Below are 22881 nucleotides of genomic sequence, written 5' to 3' on the forward strand. Positions count from 1 at the left end.
TAGGGTGAATGCCCCTGGACAGACCCTACCTGGACGACCCTGCCCATTCTGGACCGTGCCCGAGTCCCACCCGGGACTGACCTAGCCTGGATGGACCCTGGGCGGCACCCTTTCTCAAGGATAACCACCTGCCCAGGGCTTATAAGTCTTCTCCCAAGGGGAGCCCAGGACACCTGCCAGACACACACCTGGTCGGGGTTTTCTTGTCTTCTTCGGAGATCAGAAACCAGACAAAGTCAGCGTAGCTTATTTTTCCTTCCTTCTGCACTTTTTTACCTCTGGATTCAAGGCCGGAATTGAGAGACAAAGACCAGGTCAGGGAGAAGCAGCCTGAGGTGCAGGGTCCCTGCCCACATCCCACTGGGTGGCTCCTATTGGGGAGGAGGCCCAAGAGAGACCCTGTGACCACAGACGACGGTCCCCAGGACCCCAGGTGGGCAGGAGCAGCTGCCGTGGTCACAGAGTACTGTGGTCTCAACACCCAACGCCTGCCATGGCACCCGTGTCCCCCTTACTGATGACCTCGTGGGACCAGGCACCCGTGTCCCCCTTACTGACGACCTCGTGGGACCAGGCACTTGTTGTCACAACATAAGAACCTCGGGTCAGCAGTACATGAGACAGAACCGGGTGGCTGCACGGAAAATCGGCCGAAACCCTGACTGGATGGGCCGGGTGCAGTGAGTGTGGACATACCTCGTCACGGCTCCTGAGAAGATTCTCTCGATCATCTTGGTGGAAATGGCTGCAAAGGAGAAGGGGCCGTGAGCCACCACGCATGGCCCTGGCCTGACGTAGCAGCCTCTGGGCGGGCTCGGGTCCTCTCGCCGGGGCCCAGGCCTGGTCGGGGCAGGATCTTGGGACCTGAGTCTCCTGCACACACCCGCCCAGGCCTGCCCAGCGCCTGCCAATCCGGGACCTGAGTCCAAACTAAAGCCACAAGCGAGAAGAGCTGGCCTGGAGGCTCCAAGATGGAAACAGGGTGTGAAGACAGAACATGCCAGTATCCACGCGGTCACTCTGCTCCCAAACCCTCAGCTTGACTGTAGTCTGAACACAAATGCATGTCAAGGCACACTCGACTCGGAAGTAAAAGGGAAAAGCACTGAATGAGGTCGCTGGGGCTGCTGACACGAAGCACCACACACCAGGTGCCTTAAACAGCAGTGGTTTACGGCCTCCAGTCCTGGAGGCTGGAGTCTGAGGTCCAGATGTCAGCAGGGCTGGTTCCTGGGGGATACGCCTTAAGCGTGCGAATTCTGGGGACACAATTAAGACCATCATAGACCCAGAACCTGCAAATGGGACCCATCTGGAAATAGCATCTTTGCAGATGTGATGAAGTGAAGGACCTGAGAGGAGGTCCTCCAGGAGGTGGCCCTGCATCCAAGGACAGTGTCCTCAGAAGAGGAGACACAGACACAGAGGAGAAGCCACGTGGAGACGGAGGCAGAGACAGGAGGGAGGCGGCCACCAGCCCAGGGATGGACGCCTGGAACCCCCAGAAGCTGGAAGAGGCAGGAGGGACCCTCCCTGGAGCCTCCAGGGGGAGCGCAGCCCTGGGACACCTTGACCTCAGACATCTGGTCTCCAGGACTCAGGGAAGGTGGGTGTAGGTCCCTGTTGCTGAGGGGGATGAAGATGGCTGTTTAAGCCCCAGGTTCTGCTCATCTGCTACAATTGTCCCAGGAAACTGCAACCACCCCCTGCCCGGGATGACGGTCCTTCGTAAATACACAAATGCTCCCTGGGAGGATACTTTCCTGGTGTTACGGTCCCCCCCGCCCCCACGACAGCAGCCCCAGGACTCGGACTCACTCCCACGACCAGCGATCTGAAAACAGGGAACCCACTGGTCCGCAGGGACACAGGACAGATCAGCGCCGACCCCCGCCCATTCCCTCCCATGATGGTAGGAAGACCCCTGCTCCTGCAGGAGCCCGTGATGTTTTGAAAGAGGCTCGTGCAAGGGAGGAGACATGTCATGGCACGCACCCACACCCATAACTGGGAGCCCTGTTCTGGGAGCCACCCACTGTTCTGTCCTGGACAACAGGGCCGCCGTCCCTATTACTAATGTTTCCAGCACACGAGGCCACCAGCTACCAGCCTGCTTGGTGACAAACCCCCAAGGCCGGCCCCACGAGAGCCCCCATACATGAGAACTCGATGGAGTGCACGGGGCTATAGGGACGTGGGCTCTCAGGGAGGGGCCACAGGGACGGGCAAGGCCGGGGTGACCCCTGATGTGGCGCCCTCCTCTAGCCACCACGAGCCTGTGCTCGGAGCCACTCCTGTGGGGCTCAGGGCACAGGTAAGAGTTGAGACCACACATCAAGTTCGGAGCAGCATTGAGAGGGACCCACGTCCACCCAGGTGTCCACACACCAGCATCTGCGGGACCCTTGCAGACAGATGTGGGGGAGCAGACGGGCGGCCCCAGGGAGCTCACATCCAGGACTGTCCCGTCCACGCTGAGCACGAATGAAACAAACGTAGAAAATTCAGACGTGCGCTCGCGGGTGCGGTTACGTGAAATAGTCACACCGAACACAGGTCTGAGGAAACCTTCCAGAAAACTAAGAGCCCACACACGGCACGCTCAAATTTCAGGCCATTCTGTGTGCCTTGAAAATTGGATTTCTTATAATGGAGGTGACAGGTGACGATTTTTTTTAACAAAAAAATTATTTGCGTTGGATTCTTCCCTGCTGCACCTGGACCGTGAAGGGGCTTAAAGTCAACTTTTCAAGCCCTTCTGTGGTGAGAAGGCAGGACAGGTGAGGGGTCAGCCCTACAGGCGGGAAGGGAGCCCTCAGACAAACGAGTCTGCTCAGACAGTCTCGTCACAGTGACTGTGGGGCTGACACAGGGCCCAGCACCTCACCCGCCCTCCCCAGCCTGGGGCCAGGCCACCCTCACAGACACGGGGCCATCCCTCCACGGACGCAGGCCCTGACCCGGGAGCAGGAAGTGGGGTGAGGGTGTGACAGGGAGGGTGGAGACACTGGCCACCTGCAGCAACAGTGCTTGCTCACCTGGGGAACAGGTGTTGTGAGCTCAGAGCTGCACCCACAGACTTGCCCAAACTGGGGCTCACCTAGGAGACCTGGAGGAATCTGACAGGTGGGTGGCGGTCTCCCAACACTCAGGACAGACCAAGGGGCCTCGGGGTGGGAAGAGCCCCGCAAGTGGGGGTGGAGGTGGCAGGCGTGGAGGTGGCAGGCGTGGAGGAGCAGCCGGCACTGCTGAGGCCTCCCTCCCTCCCTCCCGCCACAGGACCTGAGCGGGCCCTCCCCGTGTGCCCTCGTGGGTCCTGACGTGTGTCCCTGCCTCCTGTGTGTCCTGCAGTGAAAGCCACTCCGGGGGGGACAGCATGAGGCGTCAGGCCTCCAGGATCAGGGGCAGCAGCCGTGGCTGGTCTCATGGGAGGGCAGAGCCCACGCCCACCCTGGCCGCGGGTCCCCGCCATCCACAGGCCGCGTCCTCACCGTGGTCGTTGTGCCGGGCCAGGTCCTGCGCATCGATGAGAAGGTCATGGTCCGTGTCCAGCTCCCAGAACTTGCAGTAGATGACGTAGAAGTGCTCGTAAGAGAAATACTCTGTCAGCTGGTTGATGTCCGCCTCCTCTTCCAGGAGCGCCACATTCTGCAGGCACAAACCCGAGAGTTTCCGTGGCAGCCGGGCCTCCTGCAGGTGGGACCCCAGGGTCTCACAGGTGACTGTGGGGGCTCAGAGCTGGTGGAGACCCGCTCAGGGGTTGGGAGCTCAGTACCCAGGGGAGGGGCGCCCCCGGGTCAGGGCCGCCTCACAGCCATGGGGAGCAGCACCGTGAGCAGGTATGCTGACGCAGGCAGGTCAGCACCCCACCTTGTGAACACGCCCATCCACAGAACTGGGTGTGGGCATGGGAGATGCCAGCTCCCAGAGGGCGGGCTGTGCCTCCTGGACAGGTGGAAGGATGGACGCAGGATGAATGGAAGGAAGGGAGGGATGATGGATGGATGGGTGGGTGGGTGGTGGGTGGGGGAGGGAGGATGATGGCGGATGGGGTTTGGGTGGGTGGAAGGAGGGAGGGGTGATGGGTGGGTGGGTGGTGGGTGGGGCAGGGAGGGAGGGATCAGTGGGTGATGGTGGGGGAGGGGAGGGAGAATGACAGTGGATGGGGGTTGGGTGGGTGGAAGGAAGTAGGGATGATGGGTGGGTTGGGGATGGAGGGTGATGGTGGATGGGGGTTGGGTGGGTGGAAGGAAGTAGGGATGATGGGTGGGTTGGGGAGGGAGGGTGATGGTGGATGGGGGTTGGGTGGGTGGAAGGAAGTAGGGATGACGGGTGGGTGGGGGGGAGTTGGGTGGTGCAGGGGGAGTGAGGGACGATGCAAGAGGGGAGGGGCGAGGGGACAGGAGGACGTGAGGAACCCACCTCGCCCTGCTGCCCCGCCCACCTGCAGGAAGGTGCTCCTCCGGAGCTCTGCGCATGTGATCCTCCCCGACCAGGACCTGTTGACCGTGTAGAAGATCCTCTGTATGACCTGAGGGAGGAGGTCTGTTAGCGGAGCCCGGGACCCTGGGGGCTGCACATGGCCCCACCGGGGACCTCGCCTGGGACTGTTGGGCCTCACCAGGAATCAGCGGACCCTAGGCTGCAGGACCCTGCGTGGCCAGCAGAGGGCGCCTGGCCCACACGCATCAGCCAGTCCCACAGGGTCCTGCCTCTGGCCCGGGGTGGCACTCAGTGGGGAGGAGCTGTCCCTCCGGCCACATTCCACACCCTGGGGGGCGCATATGCAGGAGGTGGACAACCCGAGCGGGCAGGGGATGGGGAGGGAGGGGCAGGGGACAGGAGCTCCTGGAAGGCTGGAGTCCTCCTTACACTGGGCTTGGTTTAAAAAACGGCTTCAAAAGCTTCCGCAAACAACTTACTATGGAATGGACAGCATTAATTTAAGACCAGAGAGTGACCCCCTTCCCCCTGCACAGTAAGACCCAGATGGGGGTGTCCCCAGCGACAAAGTCCCCTCCCCTGCCCTCACCCCAGACAGCCCCTCCCTGCCCTGTGCTCTGAGGATCCGGCGTGCTCACGGAGCCCTGGGCACACAGCTGGGTTTAGGTCAGCCCTCACTGTTCTCTGAATAAACCCCAATTCCGATCACCATACTTGGTGACGCCCCCCCCAGGGTGACAGTGGACCGTTGACCGGGATGAGGCGGCCTGGCTCTCCCCCCTGTGTCCGCTCTGCTCTGCAGGACAAATGCAAGCTTCCAGCAGCACGCCCTCGGGCTGCCCGGGCCACTCGGGCTCAGAGTTGGAGGAGGAGCGTGTGGGAGGAGCCGTCCTCCGCAGGTGACCCTGACCAGGACAGGTGCAGGGGGGAGGACTGTGATGTCCTCAAGTCTCTCTCCTGAAGGTAAGGAGACCCCCAGGCTGGGGCCCAGGACACGCTGTTAACCCCCTCCTGCCCAGACCCCAGACAGGGTCTCTGACGCCCCTCACTCGGGCTTGCTGTGCTGCAGTCAGACCGTGGGGCTCCCCCAGGGCGCCCGGCTGCGCGTCCGGATCAGAGACGCCCTCACCCCACGCACAAGCCCAGGGAGAGGGTGGCTGGCATCAGCTTCATAGAGAGGAAGCAGGGCCCGCAGAGGCCTCGTGGCCGGGCCTGCTCAATACTCACGGTGGTGATGTAGCGGGAATGGAACTCGGACGCCTCCTTCAGAAACGCCAGGCCAGGGTGCGTGTTCACCACGTCCTGCACACGGGGGACAAGACACGCCTGGGACGTGCTGGCCCGCGGGGACCAGAAGCGTCTCCTGTGAAGCACAGTGGCCCACACAGCCAGCCACGAGCCGCTCACACACGATCACCCCAAACGCTCGAGTCTATGAAATCACGTCAAGGTTACATGGGACATCTGGGCCACGAGCTCGGGACGCACATGGCAGCACCGCTCACGGCCAGGGCAACCTGGCTTGTGTTGTGTGAACACGTGAGCACCGACACCCAGGTCCCCTTCAAACTTCGAGAAAGGGAATTTGAAGTGCCCTCATGCAACAAAGGGCTCCACCAACCCCAGGAGCCCTTATGTCTCCTCTATCCCACCTGCCTCGGGGGCTTCAGTGACGCCGTGTTTCAGTGGAACACGGGGTGACACGTAACCATGCATCATCTTTAGTTCTCTGCCACGGAACGGACAACGAAGTGCCAAACAAACAGCGCTAAGAGGGGCTGGAGCAGCGCCTGGAGAATAAGCGTCCCGCTGACCGCAACCCGCTTTATGGAGAAAGCCTCACGCACCACAGAGCTCACCCCGCCATCAGACCACACCTCCCAGGCTCAGGGGTGCACCTGTCTGCTCCGTCCTGCCCCCAAACAGGTGTGGAGGGCCGCACAGAGCCAGCTTCGGGGGAGGCGGTGCCCCCAGGACGGAGCAGACCCCAGCCCAGGCGGGGTGCAGACACAAGAGTGGCTGAGAGGGCTACAGGGTGCGGGGCGCTCGTGGGGACATACCTGCAGGAAGGGGACGAAGTCCTCCTGTACAAGGTAGTTGCAGCCGGGATTCATGAGCAGGTGGACAAACTTGGCCGCATCGTCATGACAGTTCTGCAGGACTCTAGTGACAGGACACCCCGCTGTCCTCCCAGGTCTGCCCACAGCCCCCACCCGGACTCAGGGTCAGGTGCCCTATGACGGGGAGAAGGGAGGGCCGGGCGGGCCTGCAGGTCCGTGTCCGCCCCTCCCGTCCCAGCAGCAGGGCATCATGGGGATGCCGTGCCCGCCCCGGACTCACTTTCTCCACATGGCGACGAACTTGTGGACAGACACGGAGCCCGTGCGCTCCCCGCCGGCCCCGCAGAAGAGTGGCCCCTTCCAGTAGAGAGGGCAGCCGCAGGCCTGCAGCAGAGGACACGCAGGTCAGCGCTCCGCACCCTGCGCCACTGGAGCCCCCACACGGCTGTGCAAACCTCAGGCCTCCCCCGGAGAGCCTGTGGCTTCCACGACGGCCAGCGGGCATCATGGGGCAGGAGGACGCTGCGCTTCCAGCTGTCACCCCAGGACAAACGCAGTGTCCCTGCGGACCCTCCATGACTGGAGGCGGCATGCGGCCACCATGACTGAGGCAGCTGACAAGTCCCCAAACAATGGGGGTGAAACAGCTTCTGATGACCCGTAACCGGAGGTCATGAGAGGTCACAGGAGGTGACGGGAGCGTAAACGACACTGCAGGTTAGGACACACTAGGGACGCTGGGACACATCACATCCTGGGGACTGCGGTGACATCAGGGTGATGTTTACTGCTTTTGATGCAGGTACCAACCGGGACAGAGGCTGAAAACCCAGCATCTGAGCTTCCACCTCGAACACAAGGGAAAACGGGGGGGGCAGAGAGGAGAAGGCAGAGACACACAGAGAAAGTCACACGACAACCTGTTCCTCAGAAAGAGTTTGAACAACGAATTCCCACTCAGCAAACCCTCTGAGAGTCAGAGACAGAAAATCGAGTTCTCTGGGTCAGCAGCCAGGGCGGGGAGGACAGGACAGGAGATGGATGCTCCGGAGCCCAGGCCGGGGGTGTGATGACCGCAGGGACACAGACAAAGCCCTCCCTGCACTGATGCGTCTGGTCAGAACCCACAACGGGAAAGGCGGGGTCTGATGCCGCGGGAGGCTGAGCCATGATTTAACGTTCCCACGGGAGTCTGGACCCCGGGCTCCCCAGTGAGAGTCTGGACGATGGGAACGACATCACACGGACTGCAACCCTCTTCCGGAGAACGGGCGCAGGGACCCCCAGTCCAGGAGATGTACACCTGGAGCCCGGGGCGGGGCCGGGGCGGCCCTCTCAGGACAGAGACACAGACACCACACAGTGCACGCTGGACACTGAATTCAGCAACGAGAAGGACCAATCCCAACCAGGTGGGCACCAGGCCGGGGACAGGGCAGGAGGGAACAGCGCCTCGTAACGCAGGCGCGCACGACTCAGCTCGTGTCAGCCCACGGGGACGCGGCTCCAGGCCTGGGCAGGTGGAGCTCTACCACGAACAAAGGGGGAACACAATCCTGGATGGAGGCCCCACGTTGTTAACATGCCTGCTGTTCCCCAAACGACTCGGATTCGAGCAGAAACAGACCCCCTGTTTAAAATGCATAGGTAAACGCGCAGGGCGGTCAGGCCCCCGTGGAGTCCCAGCAGCGAGGCTGTGGACACATGGCCAGGGACCCACGGAGGGACAGAGCTTAGGGACCCCACCCCTCCCACTGACTCAGCGCAGTCAGAGCCGCTGCCTCAGTGGGGACGTTGCCTCCAGGCAGCCTGGCTGTCCGGGCAACCGCATAAACCCGTTCCAAGTACTGGCACACGAGAGACCACAGCCGCAGGTGTGAACACACGTGGGCAGGGGAACTGCTGACCCCAGAAGGAGAAGGGTGAAGCCCGGCCTGACACTGCGGCGGCGAAGACGCGGACACCTGAAGGAGGTGCTCTGAGGCACACTCTGAGTGAGTGGTCTGGTTACAGCTACGAACCCACGCCTGAGAGAAAGATGAACAGCGTGTGGCCAGAGCACCTGTTTGGATCCCCACGAGGGGTTTATGCCGGGTTATCGCCATATACTGCCACCCTTGCTGTGTGAATCACGTTGCTTGTGGTCTCCTGTGTCATCGGTGTATGTAAAAGCCCAAGACCAAACCGGAGCATTTATTTAGGGCTTTCTGTTTGCCCTCTGGGATTTTCGTTTCATTTTGTTTTGGTGCCATTTCTCCATTTACTGCCAAGTCAGTTTTATGGTGCTTAAAATTTTTACTGTTGTTAAACAGAGGAAAAGAACAGGAGGGAAAAAACCAAACCTGTTCTTGTCTGAGAGTAGGATGTTCCCAGGGAGAATATACGGGTTCCACTTGGTTCCTGAAATCACCACAGGCCCGGAGTTCGGCCCGGCTGGTTGGTGCCAAGGCAAAGCGCTTAGAGAGGATCAGTGGCTATTTACAGTTTTACAGCACGGTGCTGAGGAGCGGTGGCCTTTGAAGGGCTCTGCACACGCCTGCAATTTCAGACACTCTGAAAAAGTGGGAAAGATGATGGGATGCCCTGTGGGCAAGCACTTGTGCTACTACAGGAGGGAAAATCTGAAAAGGAAAGGAATGCGCGTTAGGATATGATCCTTCGAACATCCACTCTCCGGCTGAGCCAGCTGTCCCAGCCGCTCTGGCTGCTCTGCCAGTGTATCCACTCCTTCCTACACAGCCAGCCCCAGTTCCTGGCACTGGGGCTCAGGAAGTGGTCGGACTGGCTCCCCCTCCTTAGAGGGATCAATTAGAAAATCCTTGTTAGTTCCTGGGGCACAGGGACCGGGTCTGGTGTTGCCATCTGAGAGCTGACAAGGCACTGCGTTCGGACCAGGAGCCACCCTCGGCACGGGACAATTCCTTCTACACCATTAACCCACAGGGGCCCTAAATGCTAATGGCCAGTAGTCTGGGTTTGATAAAATCAAAGAAACCCCAGCAAAAAGCAAGTAAAGACCCCTCTGAAGCTGGGGGAAGGAGTTATCAGGTCGACAGCAGACTGCAAGGCCCATGAAAGTGCTCGCACGCTACAAGCGAGGGACCTGCAGTAATCAGTGCCGCCCTCTCAGCTGGCAGAGGTTGCTTTCCTAGGCTACCCGACAGGGAAACGCTCACTCCAGACACTCACCGCTTCACCCGGGGGTGCCCCGTGTCCTTCACCACAACCTCACTCAGCTCATGTCTTGGCTTCCTTGACTCTGTGCTGTGTCAGAGACGTGTACTTTACCAGCTGGACATGTGCGGCTGTACTGGCGACAAGCGCAGGTTCAGCCGAGCCCGGCTATTCTATGCCAGTCTTCACCAGCACTGGACCCCCCCAGTGATAAAATGCCGCAGCTAAGGAAACGGCCGGCACTGGGCCCCCCCCAGTGATAAAATGCCACAGCTAAAGAAACGGCCGGCACTGGGCCCCCCCCAGTGATAAAATGCCGCAGCTAAGGAAACGGCCGGCACTGGGCCCCCCCCAGTGATAAAATGCCGCAGCTAAGGAAACAGCTGCTGATTGGGAAACTTGATCACAGCAGGATGCTGCGTGCTCTCAGAGCCTGTCCCATCCTTGCACATGAAGAGGTGATGGCTTCCAGGAAGGGAGACACCCAGGCGGCTTTCCAGAGAGCACATTTTTGCGTTGGTATGAGCAGCTTCCATTAACTTAGGTTCTACGACGTGCTGTTCTATCTCTGGGCCCTTTTCCCCAAGGAGGCTGGAAAGGAACCGGCAATACAGTTCCTGGTGTGACCTTTGGATGTTATGCTTCGTTGGACTTGCTGGCATCTTGGGTATGTAGAAAACAGCGTGTGCGTACTGGAGCACAAGTCGTACCAGGGATGTGTGTCTCAGGAAAAATTACAGTCCTCCGGTGCGTACTGGAGCAAGGCCTAAAAGGACCCGTGTTCCCTGCTGTGTGTTTTCCAATGAGAATAACTCACTCAGTAAGTTTCGCTGCAGCAGTAACTCCGTCTTCGTCTGTCCTCACCAGGGCGCTTCCAAATGATGTGGCCACAGTACTGGGAAGTCTTGACGCTTTTTCTCGACTGGCACTAATGCTGGGGCTTCCTTTCGGCGGCTTCTTGTGTCAGTCCTCTGCCTGTGCAGGGCCCTGTATTTTTAGGGGATACATAGTTCTACCCACCAACGTGCGCACTTTACGTAATTGTGAGTCTGATCCAGGAAAACAATTAAGAAGGCTAGGAGCCCCTCGTATTGTAAAAGGAGAGGAACACTCTGATGAATGTAGAGGCCCAGGGGCTCCTGTAGATCTGAGGCTCCCAATTCCAATTTCCCCACAGGAGCCCCAGGTAGCTTTGACAGTGGGGGACAAACCGATTGACTTTCTAACAGATATGGGTGCAACATACTCTGTGGTAAACACTAAGGTGGCACCGAAGACTCCCCAGTCCATCCCAGTCACAGGAGTTTCTGGAGAAGTACAAAAGCGTTCATTCTGACAACCCCTGGAATGCCAGCTAGGGGACCTCACCATGAAGCACAGCTTCTTGTATATGCCAGAGTGTCCAGTCCCTCTTTGGGGCCGAGATCTCCTTTGTAAATTAAATGCTCAAATAACTTTTTCAGCAGAACAGCTTGACATCAGGGTCCCACTGGAGCACACTTTAAGCCTGCAGATCGCACTCACGGAAAGCCCAGAAAACGACACAGAGCTCTTTCCCCCGAGGTCTATGAAGGCCATAAGCGTGGGCCGACGGCACCCCAGGGAAGGCCAGAAATGCATGGCCAATACATATGCCATTGAAAGGCGATGCTGGGACACCTGAGCTAAAACTGTCCTCTGAGACAAGAGGCCCAAGAGGGAATTCAGCCAATTCTCGAGAAGTTTCTCAAACCAGGACTGATTAAACCTTGCAGGTCCCCATACAACACCCCTGTCCTCCCAGTCAAAAAGCCAAACCCAGCAGAGCCTCGCTTTGTCCAAGACTTAAGGGCTATGAATGAGGCAGTCCGAGACTTACACGCTGTAGTGCCTAATCCGCTCATTCTGCTCACAGCCGTCCCAGGACAATACAGCTGGTTCTCGGCTTTGGACTTGGAAGGTGCTTTTTTCTGCATTCCCACTGCAGAAGAATCACAGCAGCTATTTGCGTTTGAGTGGCAGAGCCCAGAAACGCAGGCAGTCCAACAGTATTGGACAGTCCTGCCTCAGGAATTTAAGAATGCTCCTGGCCTTGTTTGGGGAAATGTCAGCTACCAGCCAGTGTTCTCAGAAAAGGCCAAGGAGAGGCCCGAAGAGTGGGGTTTCCCTCTTGATCACAGCTCACCTGGCTGGAAATGTAGTGCACGAGGAACTGTCTTAGGCCCTGAGGCACCTTGGACGCTACGCTGCAGCACACACATAACAGTACCCACTACGGGAGAGACGCCGCCTTACAATGGGTTCAAAAGTATATAATGGGGCCTGACCTGCAAAAGACCATCGAGCGAGTCACTGAGAACTGTGTGATTTGTGCTAAAATAACCCAGAGTCCACCGTCAGACCTCCCCAGATGGGGACCCAACACAGAGGAACCTGCCCCACTGAGGACTGGCACATAGACTCGACTCCACTGTCTCGAGCCGCAGGAAATGTCAGATACCTCCCAGTGTTTGTGGACACTTTCTCAGGATGGGCGGAGGCACAGCCCACTCGGACAGAAAAAGCCTTCAAAGTGGTTCAAGCCTCCTTAGGGCAGTCACCCCCGATGTGGACTGCCTGGTACTCTGCAAAGTGACAACGGGCCTGCTTGTGTCTGCAGCAAACCCCACAAAGCTCTAAGGGGTTTATCAGGTTAAAGTTACAAATGAAGAGAAAGAGAAAAAAAAAAAAAGAGAGAGAGAGATTATCCTGCAGACTAAAGACACCCAGGAGTGCTCCCTGTCCAAGGCTGAGCAACTCCATTCCGTAATCACCCCCTCGTCGCCCCTTTTCAGCAGGAGGTAGCCAGAGCGGTGGCCGCCCCTTTTGCCACAAGGCTGTGAATGGACACTGACAGGGGGGCACTGAAACAGAAAAGAACAAATCTGACTCCGTACTACATCTGCTCCTTTGGCTTGAACCCTGGGCCCTGTTTCCTAGGCTGAGTCTTGCCAGCTCTGCACTCACGTGAAGATAACAAGTTGCAGAACAGAGGAAAACATTTGTTTTGTTGGAGGTTTTGCAGGAGCACCATGACCTGGCCCACATGGACGGCTGCAGGAACAAAGAATTCCCATACCAAGAAGTTTGCAACAACCACCATACTCCCTTCCCTGCTTTTTTGTACAAAAGGAGCCTGTGTTCTGACTGGAGCAGCATGGTTCTCTGAGACATGAGTCTGCCATCCTCGGTCTGCAGCTTTCCAAATAAAGTCGGTATTCCTTGCCCCAACACCTTGTCTTCCGATTTGGTGGCCTGTCGTGCAGCGAGCAGAACAAGTCTGGACTCGGTTACACTCACCCACCTGCAGGGCTGAAGTTCCACCGCCAGTACCAAGTGCTGACACATAACAGCGCGACCAGCAGCTTGCACGCCCCCGGCTGGAAGTGTGGGCCAGACAGCCACTTTGCAAAACGGCTTTACAGTCTCTATGAAATTAAACACACGGTCACCAGGTGGCCCAGCAATTCAACCCTGAGGCCCTTATAACCGAGAAATGCACACATGCACACAAATGTGGCCTACAGACACACCCAGCACCTTCACTCAGGAGACAGGACCGTAACAAGCAGTCCTCCACCAGGAAACAGGAAACCAGCCGGCCAGCTGCCCAGGACACGGCTGAGCAGCAAATGGCACGGACGAGTATCACAACCACGTGCGCAAAAGAAGTCGGAAACCAGAGACCACTCGGAACACGATCTTGTTCACGTGAAATTCTACAAAAGGCAAAACACAAGCACCAGAGGGCCAGGGAGAGAGGGTGAGATGGGGGACCTGGGACCCGCTACGCTCTGCTGCAGTGCTGACTCCGGGACAAACGTCTCCTCCAGCAATAGACTCAAGGAAACAATAAAGGACCAAAAATAACTGCAGGCATGCGCAGTTGGGGCAGGTTACGAACAACACGATACAAAAAGACCAAACCCAGCTGCCACTTCTGAGCAAAAGCAGGTGCCAGGTGTGCTCCCTGCACACAGCACCACCAAGGGGGTGAGCCGCCCCTCCTGCCCGACCCGACACGCCCCCACCCTCACCCCATTTGAGGGTCCTGCTCACCCCCTCCCTCCCCTAGCACCCCCCAAGGGCCCCTGTTTCTTGCTCTCACTCCCCCTGCTGCAGCACAAGTCCCAGCAAAGCCTCCCCTGAACTCCTCGTCTGGCCTCATGCATTTCCACGGAGTAGGGGTCCGAGGACCCAGGTGGGTAAGAAGGGGTGGGATCGAGTACGAGAGTACCCGGGACATTCTGGGGGCAGCGCTCCCCACCCTGTGTGAAGCGGGTGCACATTTGTCGAGTGCGTCACACTGCATGTTTGCAACTAGGGAGTCTGCTCTGTGTCAGTTTTACCCCAGTAAAGCTGACTGAAGGAAAGCATGGATTGTTCAATTCAAGAGCTACAAAAAACAACAGGAGAAAGTGCAAGAAAGTAACGAAGGTAAGAGCCGAGATCTCCTGACGGGGATAAACAAAAACTACTCTAGGAGCTGGCAGATGCTTATCTGAAAAAATCAGTCTAAGCTGCTGTCTAGCATGACTAGTTAAAAGGGAGCAGAAATAAATAACCCTACAAAGAAAAAGGTCACATGTGCACATTTGATAAAGATTTCAAAAAGTCATACAACAAGGTAAGGAAAAAGCTCTACAGTAATAAATTTATAGTCATGCAAAAAATTGTTTTAGAAAAAATATAAATGACCAAAATGGACTCCAGAAACTAAAATCCTAAAGAAAGTAATAATGTTGAAGGATAGTAACAGTCCAAGAGGAAAGCATGTGTTTCCACAGAAGTGAGGCAGCTGGTTTGGTGGAGTTTAAGACACAGATAATCCTCTTCGTCAAGCTGTCTCAGGGCAAACAATGAGGGGTAAAATGGTAAAGAAGATAACCCATTTAGTCACCCTTGAATCACAAATTGGACAAGAACCAGGAGACAAGCAGGGACTCTGTACTGACCTGCCCGTCGTGAGCGGCCTGTAGACGGAGACGCTGTGGCCACGATAGGAGGGCCGCCGCTGCCGCAGGTGCAGCCCGAGGACCTCGCACGGCCAACAGTGGACGCAGATGAGGCCGCGACGTGGCGAAACCTTCATCTGAAGGGACCTCTCAGAGATGGTTCACAGCAAAGAAAGCGCAAAGGCGAAGGTGCTGGAAGCGGACCAGGACTGAGAAGGCAGCACGGCCACCAGCTCGCCTCTGGGGCATGAGTTACGCAACACCAGGGAGACAAGCTCTATTCTGACGACCTTAAACTTTTCTACCAAAACAACCCCCCTAAAAAAAAACCCACTTTATTTATTTTTTAAAGCCTTTTTTTTTTTTAAATGGGGGAGGTAATTAGGTTTATTTATTTATTTATTTTAATGGAGGTACTAGGGATTGAACCCAGGACCTCGTGCATGCTAAGACACACTCTACCACTGCGCTATACCCTCCCCACAAAAAACCCACTTTAAACATTAGTGCTTCTAATGTTTTAAATTTTAGTGTACTAAATATTACTCCTACTATGTTCTCCATTTCCCTGAACATTTATAACCAACTGTAAGGAGTTTCTAAGGTTCAAGACAAACTTTTCAAAGGTTACAGAACACTAGTAATTCTTCCCACGGTTCTACCCAACAGTGCAAAGTGAGGGTCACCTGTGCCGACATGGACTCATCTCCGAGGTGTACTGAAAAAATACCTGGGTGTAGATTAGTGTGCTGTGTTCTACATCTAAGAAAGAGAAGAAACTAAATGTGTGCACATACACATACTCATGTGTATTTGCTCATATTAGAAAGTAAAACAACGATAAAAGGTTAACCAAAGCTACGGAAACGGTTACTTACAGGGAGGAGGAGGAGAACACGGTTGAACAGACAGAGGCAGAATCTGGACTCAGCTGAATATATCTGGTTTTCTAGGTTTAACGTAAGAATTATGTAATAAAAAAATACTCACAAACTTTAAAAAATACTTCAAAAAGATAATTCCTAATAGAAGGGAACATTTCCCAATTCGTCTTCGTAGAGCAGTAATGCCCTAAAGCCAAAGTCAGACAAAGGAATCACGGGAGTGCCACCGTCATCTCTTATGAACACAGATGCAAAAACCAACAAAATAGCAAACAGATTCAGGCAACACATGAAAAGGATTATACACCGTGACCAAGTGGGATTTGTTCCAGGAACGCGAGGCTGGTTTAACACTGGATAAATCAGCTCATGAAATACACCATACCGAGAGAATGAAAAAACAAAAACCACAGGATCATTTCAACAGATGCAGAAAAAGCACCTGACTAAACCGATAGCCATTCTGTATAAAAACCTGGAATGGAAAGGAGCATCTTCAACCAATAAAGAAAGGATACGTATGGAAACCTCAGAACCAACATCACACTTAGTGGTCAAAGACGAGATGCTTTTCCTATAAGATCAGGAACAAGACAAGACCCTCCACTCTTACCACTTCTGTCCAACACTGTACTCGAGGCTCTACCCAGAGCAATTAGGCAAGACAAAGAAATAAGAGGCATCCACACTGGGAAGGAAGAGGTAAAACTACTTCTACTCGCAGGTGACATGATCATGTATACACAAAGGCCCCCGAATACACTAAAATAAAAACTGTTAGGATGAATGAATGAGCTCAGAAGGATTGCAGGATACAAGATCAGTACACAGAAATCAATTGTATTTTATACGCTTGCAATGAACAATCCAAAGATAAAATTCAGGAAATAATTCCATCTACAAAAGCACCAAAAAGAATAAAATAGTTTGGAACACATTTAACAAAAGAAGTGCAAAATTTGCACTTGAAAATTACAAGACACTTTTGAAAGAAATTAAAGATCTAAGTAAATGGAAAAACATCCCTGGCGTATGGATCAGAAGACTTACTATTAAGATGGCAAATATTCCCCAGACTGATCTACAGATTCAAGGCAATGCTATCAGAATGTCAGCTGCCTTCTTTGTAAAAATCAAAAACCTGACAAGCTGACCCTAAAATTCACATGGAATTGCAAGAGACCCCGTACAAACTTGGAAAAGAACAACGTCAGAGGACTCACACTTCCCTGTTTCAGAGTGTTCAGAAGCCTGCTTACCACGAAGCAACAGTAATCAAAACACTGTGTGCTGGCATAAGGACAGAAACATGGATCGGGGGCCTGACTTAGAGTCCAGGAGGACTCCCTCACATTTAGTCTGCTGATTTTCAAGAAGGAAGGGCATCCAGACCGCTCGATGGGGAAAGAACATGCTCTTCAAAAATGACGCTGGGACAGCTGGAATCCCATACACAAAAGAAGGGAATCGAACCCCTCTGTCACTATACACAACAATTAACTCCAAATAGATCAAAAGATTACTAAGATGTAAGAGTTGAAAACTATAAAATCTTTAGGGAAAAAAACAAGAGTAAATCTTCACGACCTAGAATTAGGGAATGATTGCTTGCGTATGACACCAAAACACAGGCAACAAACAAAGAGACAGATAAAACGGTTTCGATAAAATTAAAAACATTTAAACTCCGTATGAGACATACAATTTGCAAATATTTCCTCCCATGTGGTAGGTTGCCTTTTCATTTTCACTCTGTCGATGGCTTCCTTTGCTGTTGCAGAAGCCACTTGGATGTAGTCCCACTTATTTTTGCTTCTGTTGCCTTTGCTTTTGATGTCAAATCCAAAAAATTATCAACAAGACTGAAACTAATGTAATGTCTTTTGTCAATTATATATTTAAAAAATTACTAAACTTTTTTTTGCATCAAAGGATACTATCAATAAAAAATTCTCAACAAAATATTAGCAAACAGAATCCAACAGCACGTAAAAAAGATCAAACACCATGATCAAGCTGGATTCTTGACAAGAACACAGGATGGTTCACATACGCAAATCAATCAGTGTAATATACCACATCCTCAAAAGAAAGGACAAAAACCCATTATCATGTCAATAGATGCAGAAAAAGCATTTGATAAACTTCAACAGCCATTTATGATTAAAACTGTTACCAAAGTGGGTATAGAGGGAACACATCTCAAAATAATAAAAGCTATTTATGACAAACCTACAGCCAGCATAGTACTCAATGGTGAAAAACTGAAAACCTTCCCACTAAGATCGGGAACAAGAAAAGAAGGCCCACTCTCAGCACTTCGATTCAACATAGTCTTGGAAGTCCTAGCTACAGCAATCAGGCAAGAAAAAGAAATAGAAGGGATCCAAATTGGAAGAGAAGAGGAAAATTATCATTATATGTAGATGACATAATACTATATATAGAAAACCCTAAAGACTCCACACAAAAAGCTACTAGAGCTGATAAACTCATTCAGCAAGGTAGCAGGTCACAAGATTAACATACAGAAATAGTTGCATATCTTTACACTAGCAATGAAATATCAGAAAAGCAAAATAAAAAAAAAAATCCCTTTTAAAATCACATAAAAAATAGGAATAAACCTGACCAAGGAGGTGAAAGACTTATATGCTGAGAACTACAAAACATTGATTAAGGAAATTAAAGATGATTTAAAGAAATGGAAAAATAGCCCATGCTCCTGGATTGGAAGAGTTCATTCTGTTAAAACAGCCATACTATGCAAAGCAATCTACAGATTTAATGCAATCTCTATCAAATTACCCAAGACATTTTTTTAACAGGCCCAGAACAAATAATCCTAAAATTTACATGGACTCACAAAAGACCCAGAATTGCCAAAAAAATACTGAAGAAAAAGAACGAAGCTGGAGGAATAACCCTCCCAGACTTCAGATAACACTACAAAGCTACAGTAATCAAAACAGCATGATATTGGAACCAAAGCAGACATACGGATCAATGGAACAGAATAGAGAGCCCAGAAATAAACCCACAGACTTAAGGTAAATTAATCTTCAATGAAGGAGGCAAGTACATACAATGAAGAAAAGATGGTCTCTTTGACAAGTGGTACTAAGAAAGCTGGACAGCCGCATGTAAATCAATGAAGGTAGAACACTCCCTCACACCATACACAAAAATACACTCAAAATGGCTTAAGGATTTAAACGTAAGACAAGACATTATAAACATCTTAGAAGAAAACATTTTCTGACATAAATCTTAGCAGTGTTTTCCTAGGGCTGTCTACCCAGGAAATGGAAATAAAAACAAAAATAACAAATGGGACCTAATTAAACTTACAAACTTTTGCACAGCAAAGGAAACTGTAAACAAAACAAAAAGACAACCTACAGAATGGTAGAAAATGTTTACAAATGATATGACTGACAAGGGCTTAATTTCCAGACTATACAAATAGCTCATACAACTTAATAATAAAAAAAAAAAAACAAACAACTCAATCCAAAAATGGGCAGAAGACCTAAACAAGCAATTCTCAATGAAGACATACAAATGGCCAATAGTCACATGAAAAAATGCTCAATATTGCTAATTATAAAAGAAATGTAAATCAAAACTACAATGAAGTATCACCAAGCAGAATGGCCATCATTCAAAAGTCCACAGATGATAAATGCTGGAGAGGGTGTGGAGAAAAGGGAACACGCCCAAACTGTTGGTGGGAATGTAGTTTGGTGCAGCCACTGAAAAACAGTATGGAGATTCCTCGAAAAAACTAAAAATAGACTTATCATATGATCCAGCAATCCCACTTTTGGGCATATATCCAGAGGGAACTCTAATTCAAAAACATACAGGCACCCCAATGTTCACAGAAGCACTGTTTACAATAGCCAAGACATGGAAGCAACCTAAATCTGTCCATCGACAGACAACTGGATAAAGAAGATGTGGTATAGTTATACAATGGAATACTACTCAGTCATAAAAAAGAATGAAATACTGCCATTTGCAGCAACATGAATGGACCAGGAGATCATCATTGTAAGTGAAGTAAGTCATACAGAGAAAGACTACTATTATGGGATATCACTTATATGTGAAATCTAAAAAAAAGACACAAATTAACTTATTTACATAACAGGGAGTCATAGACAGAAAACAAACTATAGTTACAAAAGGGGAAAGAGGGTGGGGAGGGATAAATTGGGAGTTTGGGATTTGCAGATACACACTACTATATATAAAGTAGATAAACAATAAGGTACAGCACAGGGAACTATATTCAATATCCTGTAATAACCTATATTGAAAAAGAACTGTAAAGGGAATATATATATAAAAAACTGAATCACTGTGATGATACCAGAAACTAACAGAATGTTGTAAATCGACTATACTTCAATTAGAGAAAAAAAGAGACAGTATTAAAAAAGTGAAAAAGCAACCCAGAGAATGGGAGAAAATATTTGCATGCCGTAGATCTGGTAAGGGATTGTGTCTAAAATAAATAAACAGCTCTTACAATTCACAATAAAATGACCACCCAGTTGAAAAAGTAGTCCAAGGATCTGAAGAGACATTTTTCCAAAGACACAGAAATGGCCAATAAGCACACCAGCAGAGGCTCAACATTAGTTGTCAAGGAAACGCAGACCAGAACCACAGGGCGGTGCCACTCCATGCCCACTAGGGTGGGACGGTTCGGTCAATTCAGGCACCAGTGCTGGGGAGGGAGGGAGGTGTGACACACTGGAGCCCTCGCCCAGTGCTGGGGGCCATCAAGTGGGGCAGCTGCTCTGCGGAACAGGCTTGTGAACCCTGGGAAAGTGCCGTTGGGCCCAGCAGCCCCGCTGTGGGTGTCGCCGAAGAGAAACACAAGCACCTGCATCCACACAAAGCTGCGGTCCGTGCATGTTCACCGCACACTTAGCACCACGGACAGCGGGCAGACCACCAAGGGTCTGTGGAGGGACAAGTGGATAATCAAGTGTCAGAGCAGGAGGAGGTGTGAGGCTCCAGGTCCAGCACAGAGGGACCTGGAACACGGGATGCTTGGTGAGAAACATGGACACAGAACCACACGTGGTGTGAGTCCAGTCACAGGAAAAGCTCAGCACGGGCACCGGCCCGGGCACGTCCATGGACACAGAGCGGGGTCGTGGTTCCAAGGGCTGAAGCAGAAGGGGACGGGGTGGCAGCCGGAGGCTACTAGGTGCCCTTGGGGCGACCAGAGCTGACTGTGAGGGCCACACAGCTGTGTGACGCACTGACCACCCCTGGGCTGCACGTTCTCCACGGGCGAGCTGTGTGCGCGGGAAGCTCATTTCAAGGAAGCTGTCAGGAGAAGGAAGAGGGCAACCCCTGAAATCTGGAAGCACAAGGGAGCAAGTGAAGTTACTCAGCACAGGGACAGGAGAACATTTCAGAGTGCACGAGACAGACCAAGGGCTTCAGAGCGCACGTGACACACAAAGGGTTAGCACCCCAGACGTGAACAAAACTCTGTGGGAGGGGACGGAGGTGGGGAGGAGGGGAAGAGACAGGAAGGGAGGGGAGGGAGGGGAAAGGAGAGGCCTGAGCAATCCACGGCAGGAGACCCAATGTCGCCGAATCCAGAAGCGCTTTGCAAAGCAGCGGGGCCCAGGGGATCGGGGCGTGGGAACGGGACACCCGGAGATGCGCAGGCACAGCGACCAGGGTCACCGCAAGCTAGGAGGGGTGCGGGAACCTCAAAGCTCGGCCACCCACAGCCCCTCGTGGAGGGATGGTGAGTCTGCTCTGTCCCCGCAGCCCCACCACAGGGGACCCTGGAGCAGCTGTACGGAGCACACACACCCCTGGGGGGACCTGGGCGTGCTCCCAGCACAGGCAGCACACAGAAACAGGAATGCCCTGCCAGGTCCTCCTGCGCCCACATGGATCCTCCTGAAACACTCCTGAAAGAAAAACCACATTCCTAAACAAAGATGCACACAGCGTGATGGGAATATTCAGGCTAAGTCTCAGCCCGCTGCGCCCTCGGGACTGACAGATGGACGGACGGACTGGGGGTCCCCGTTCATCCACCAGAACAGCAGCACCTCAGAGGGAAGAGACCCTCCCTCTGGGGAAACGGCTTCCTAACAGGTGGCGAGGGTAACACTCACTAAACCCAGGCAGACACCATGTGGACGCACCCCTATTTGTCAACATTTAGGACAGAAGTGAGCACAAAACCCTCGCTGTGCTTCAGACGCTGAAGAACCCCAGCCAGCGGGACTCAGAGGGGCCACCCCATGCATGACCATGACCGCGAAGACACCCACCTTGGCCACTCTGCCCATGTCGTCCAAGGTGGCCCTCTCATGTGGGAACTGGGCAAAGGTCCTCTCGATCTTGGCAATGACGGCGTCCACGTTCACCGAGTCCTGCGGGCGGCCGCGGGGGAAGTAGAAGGCGGGCACACTCTGGCTGGGGGCAGGCGGCGGGGGCTGCTCCTTAGTCTGGACCTGAGACACAGAACGGGGACACACTCAGTGAGGACCTGGGGACGGGGAGCAGCCTCCCCTCCTGACGTACGGTGGACAGAGGGGGTCTGACCTGGGGGGCGCAGAGCCTGGCCGACCCAAATGTGGGCAGAACCTGACGTCACCGCAGGCAACTCCAGGTGCGGGGTGGTACGCGCGTACACATGTGCGCGCGCGCGCGCACACACACACACTGAGCTGCCCAGCCACATGCATGTTTGCTTCTGCTGTCAGGACGAGGCAGCACCAGTCACTCAGGGAGAGCGGAGAGACAGGACCCTCCGGGGTGACAGCAGAGTGGCCCCTCAACCCGCACAGGAGGCTGCCTGGAGTGGGGATCCTGGAGGGCCACACCTTCCGGGCAAAGAATAAACTGGAAATACATCCCCGTTCCTGACTCCGGGAGCAAGAGGAGAACAGTTGGCCTCGCACCTGGCCCCGCGTCAGTAAGCTGGCGGGTGGGTGTCCCCCCCCCCCCCCCCGCCCAGAACTCACAGCCACTGCGGGTGCCCAGCCAAGCCGGGAAACCAAACCTACGTCACCGGGGTGGTCCCCACCCCTCCAGCCACAAACGCAGAGCTGTCCCAGCGGCAGCCCTGGAAACAGCGAGATCGCTGCCCGTCAGGGGAGCCCCGTCCTCATCTGAGGACTCAGAAAACTCCTGGCACTCCCAAAAGATGCGTGGCTCACAATCAAAAACCATCGAACACGTGTGGACACAAGGCACTACGGGGGAGTCGTCAGAAACAAGGGAGCAGGATGGAACCCGCAGAGCCTCCGGACTCACGTGTCAGGACCCGAACCCAAGGCGCCTCGTATGCTTCCA

General features: G+C 53.4%; 1 protein-coding gene across 3 annotated transcripts in view; it reads right to left on the reverse strand.

Moving 5' to 3' along the window:
- PPP2R3B (protein phosphatase 2 regulatory subunit B''beta) overlaps positions 1-22881 on the reverse strand; it is a 43042-nt gene that overhangs the window by 6657 nt on the left and 13504 nt on the right. For all 3 annotated transcript variants that reach the window (XM_074359338.1, XM_074359339.1, XM_045519109.2), the window contains exons 2-9: positions 21855-22037; positions 6784-6887; positions 6504-6606; positions 5671-5745; positions 4445-4531; positions 3492-3648; positions 697-745; positions 189-278 (exon numbers count right to left, since the gene is read on the reverse strand). In XM_074359338.1, the coding sequence (XP_074215439.1) occupies positions 189-278; positions 697-745; positions 3492-3648; positions 4445-4531; positions 5671-5745; positions 6504-6606; positions 6784-6887; positions 21855-22037 (848 nt within the window). The remainder of the gene's footprint in view (positions 1-188; positions 279-696; positions 746-3491; positions 3649-4444; positions 4532-5670; positions 5746-6503; positions 6607-6783; positions 6888-21854; positions 22038-22881) is intronic.

The sequence above is a fragment of the Camelus bactrianus genome, chromosome X (genome assembly GCF_048773025.1).
Source record: "Camelus bactrianus isolate YW-2024 breed Bactrian camel chromosome X, ASM4877302v1, whole genome shotgun sequence".
Lineage (NCBI taxonomy): Eukaryota > Metazoa > Chordata > Mammalia > Artiodactyla > Camelidae > Camelus > Camelus bactrianus.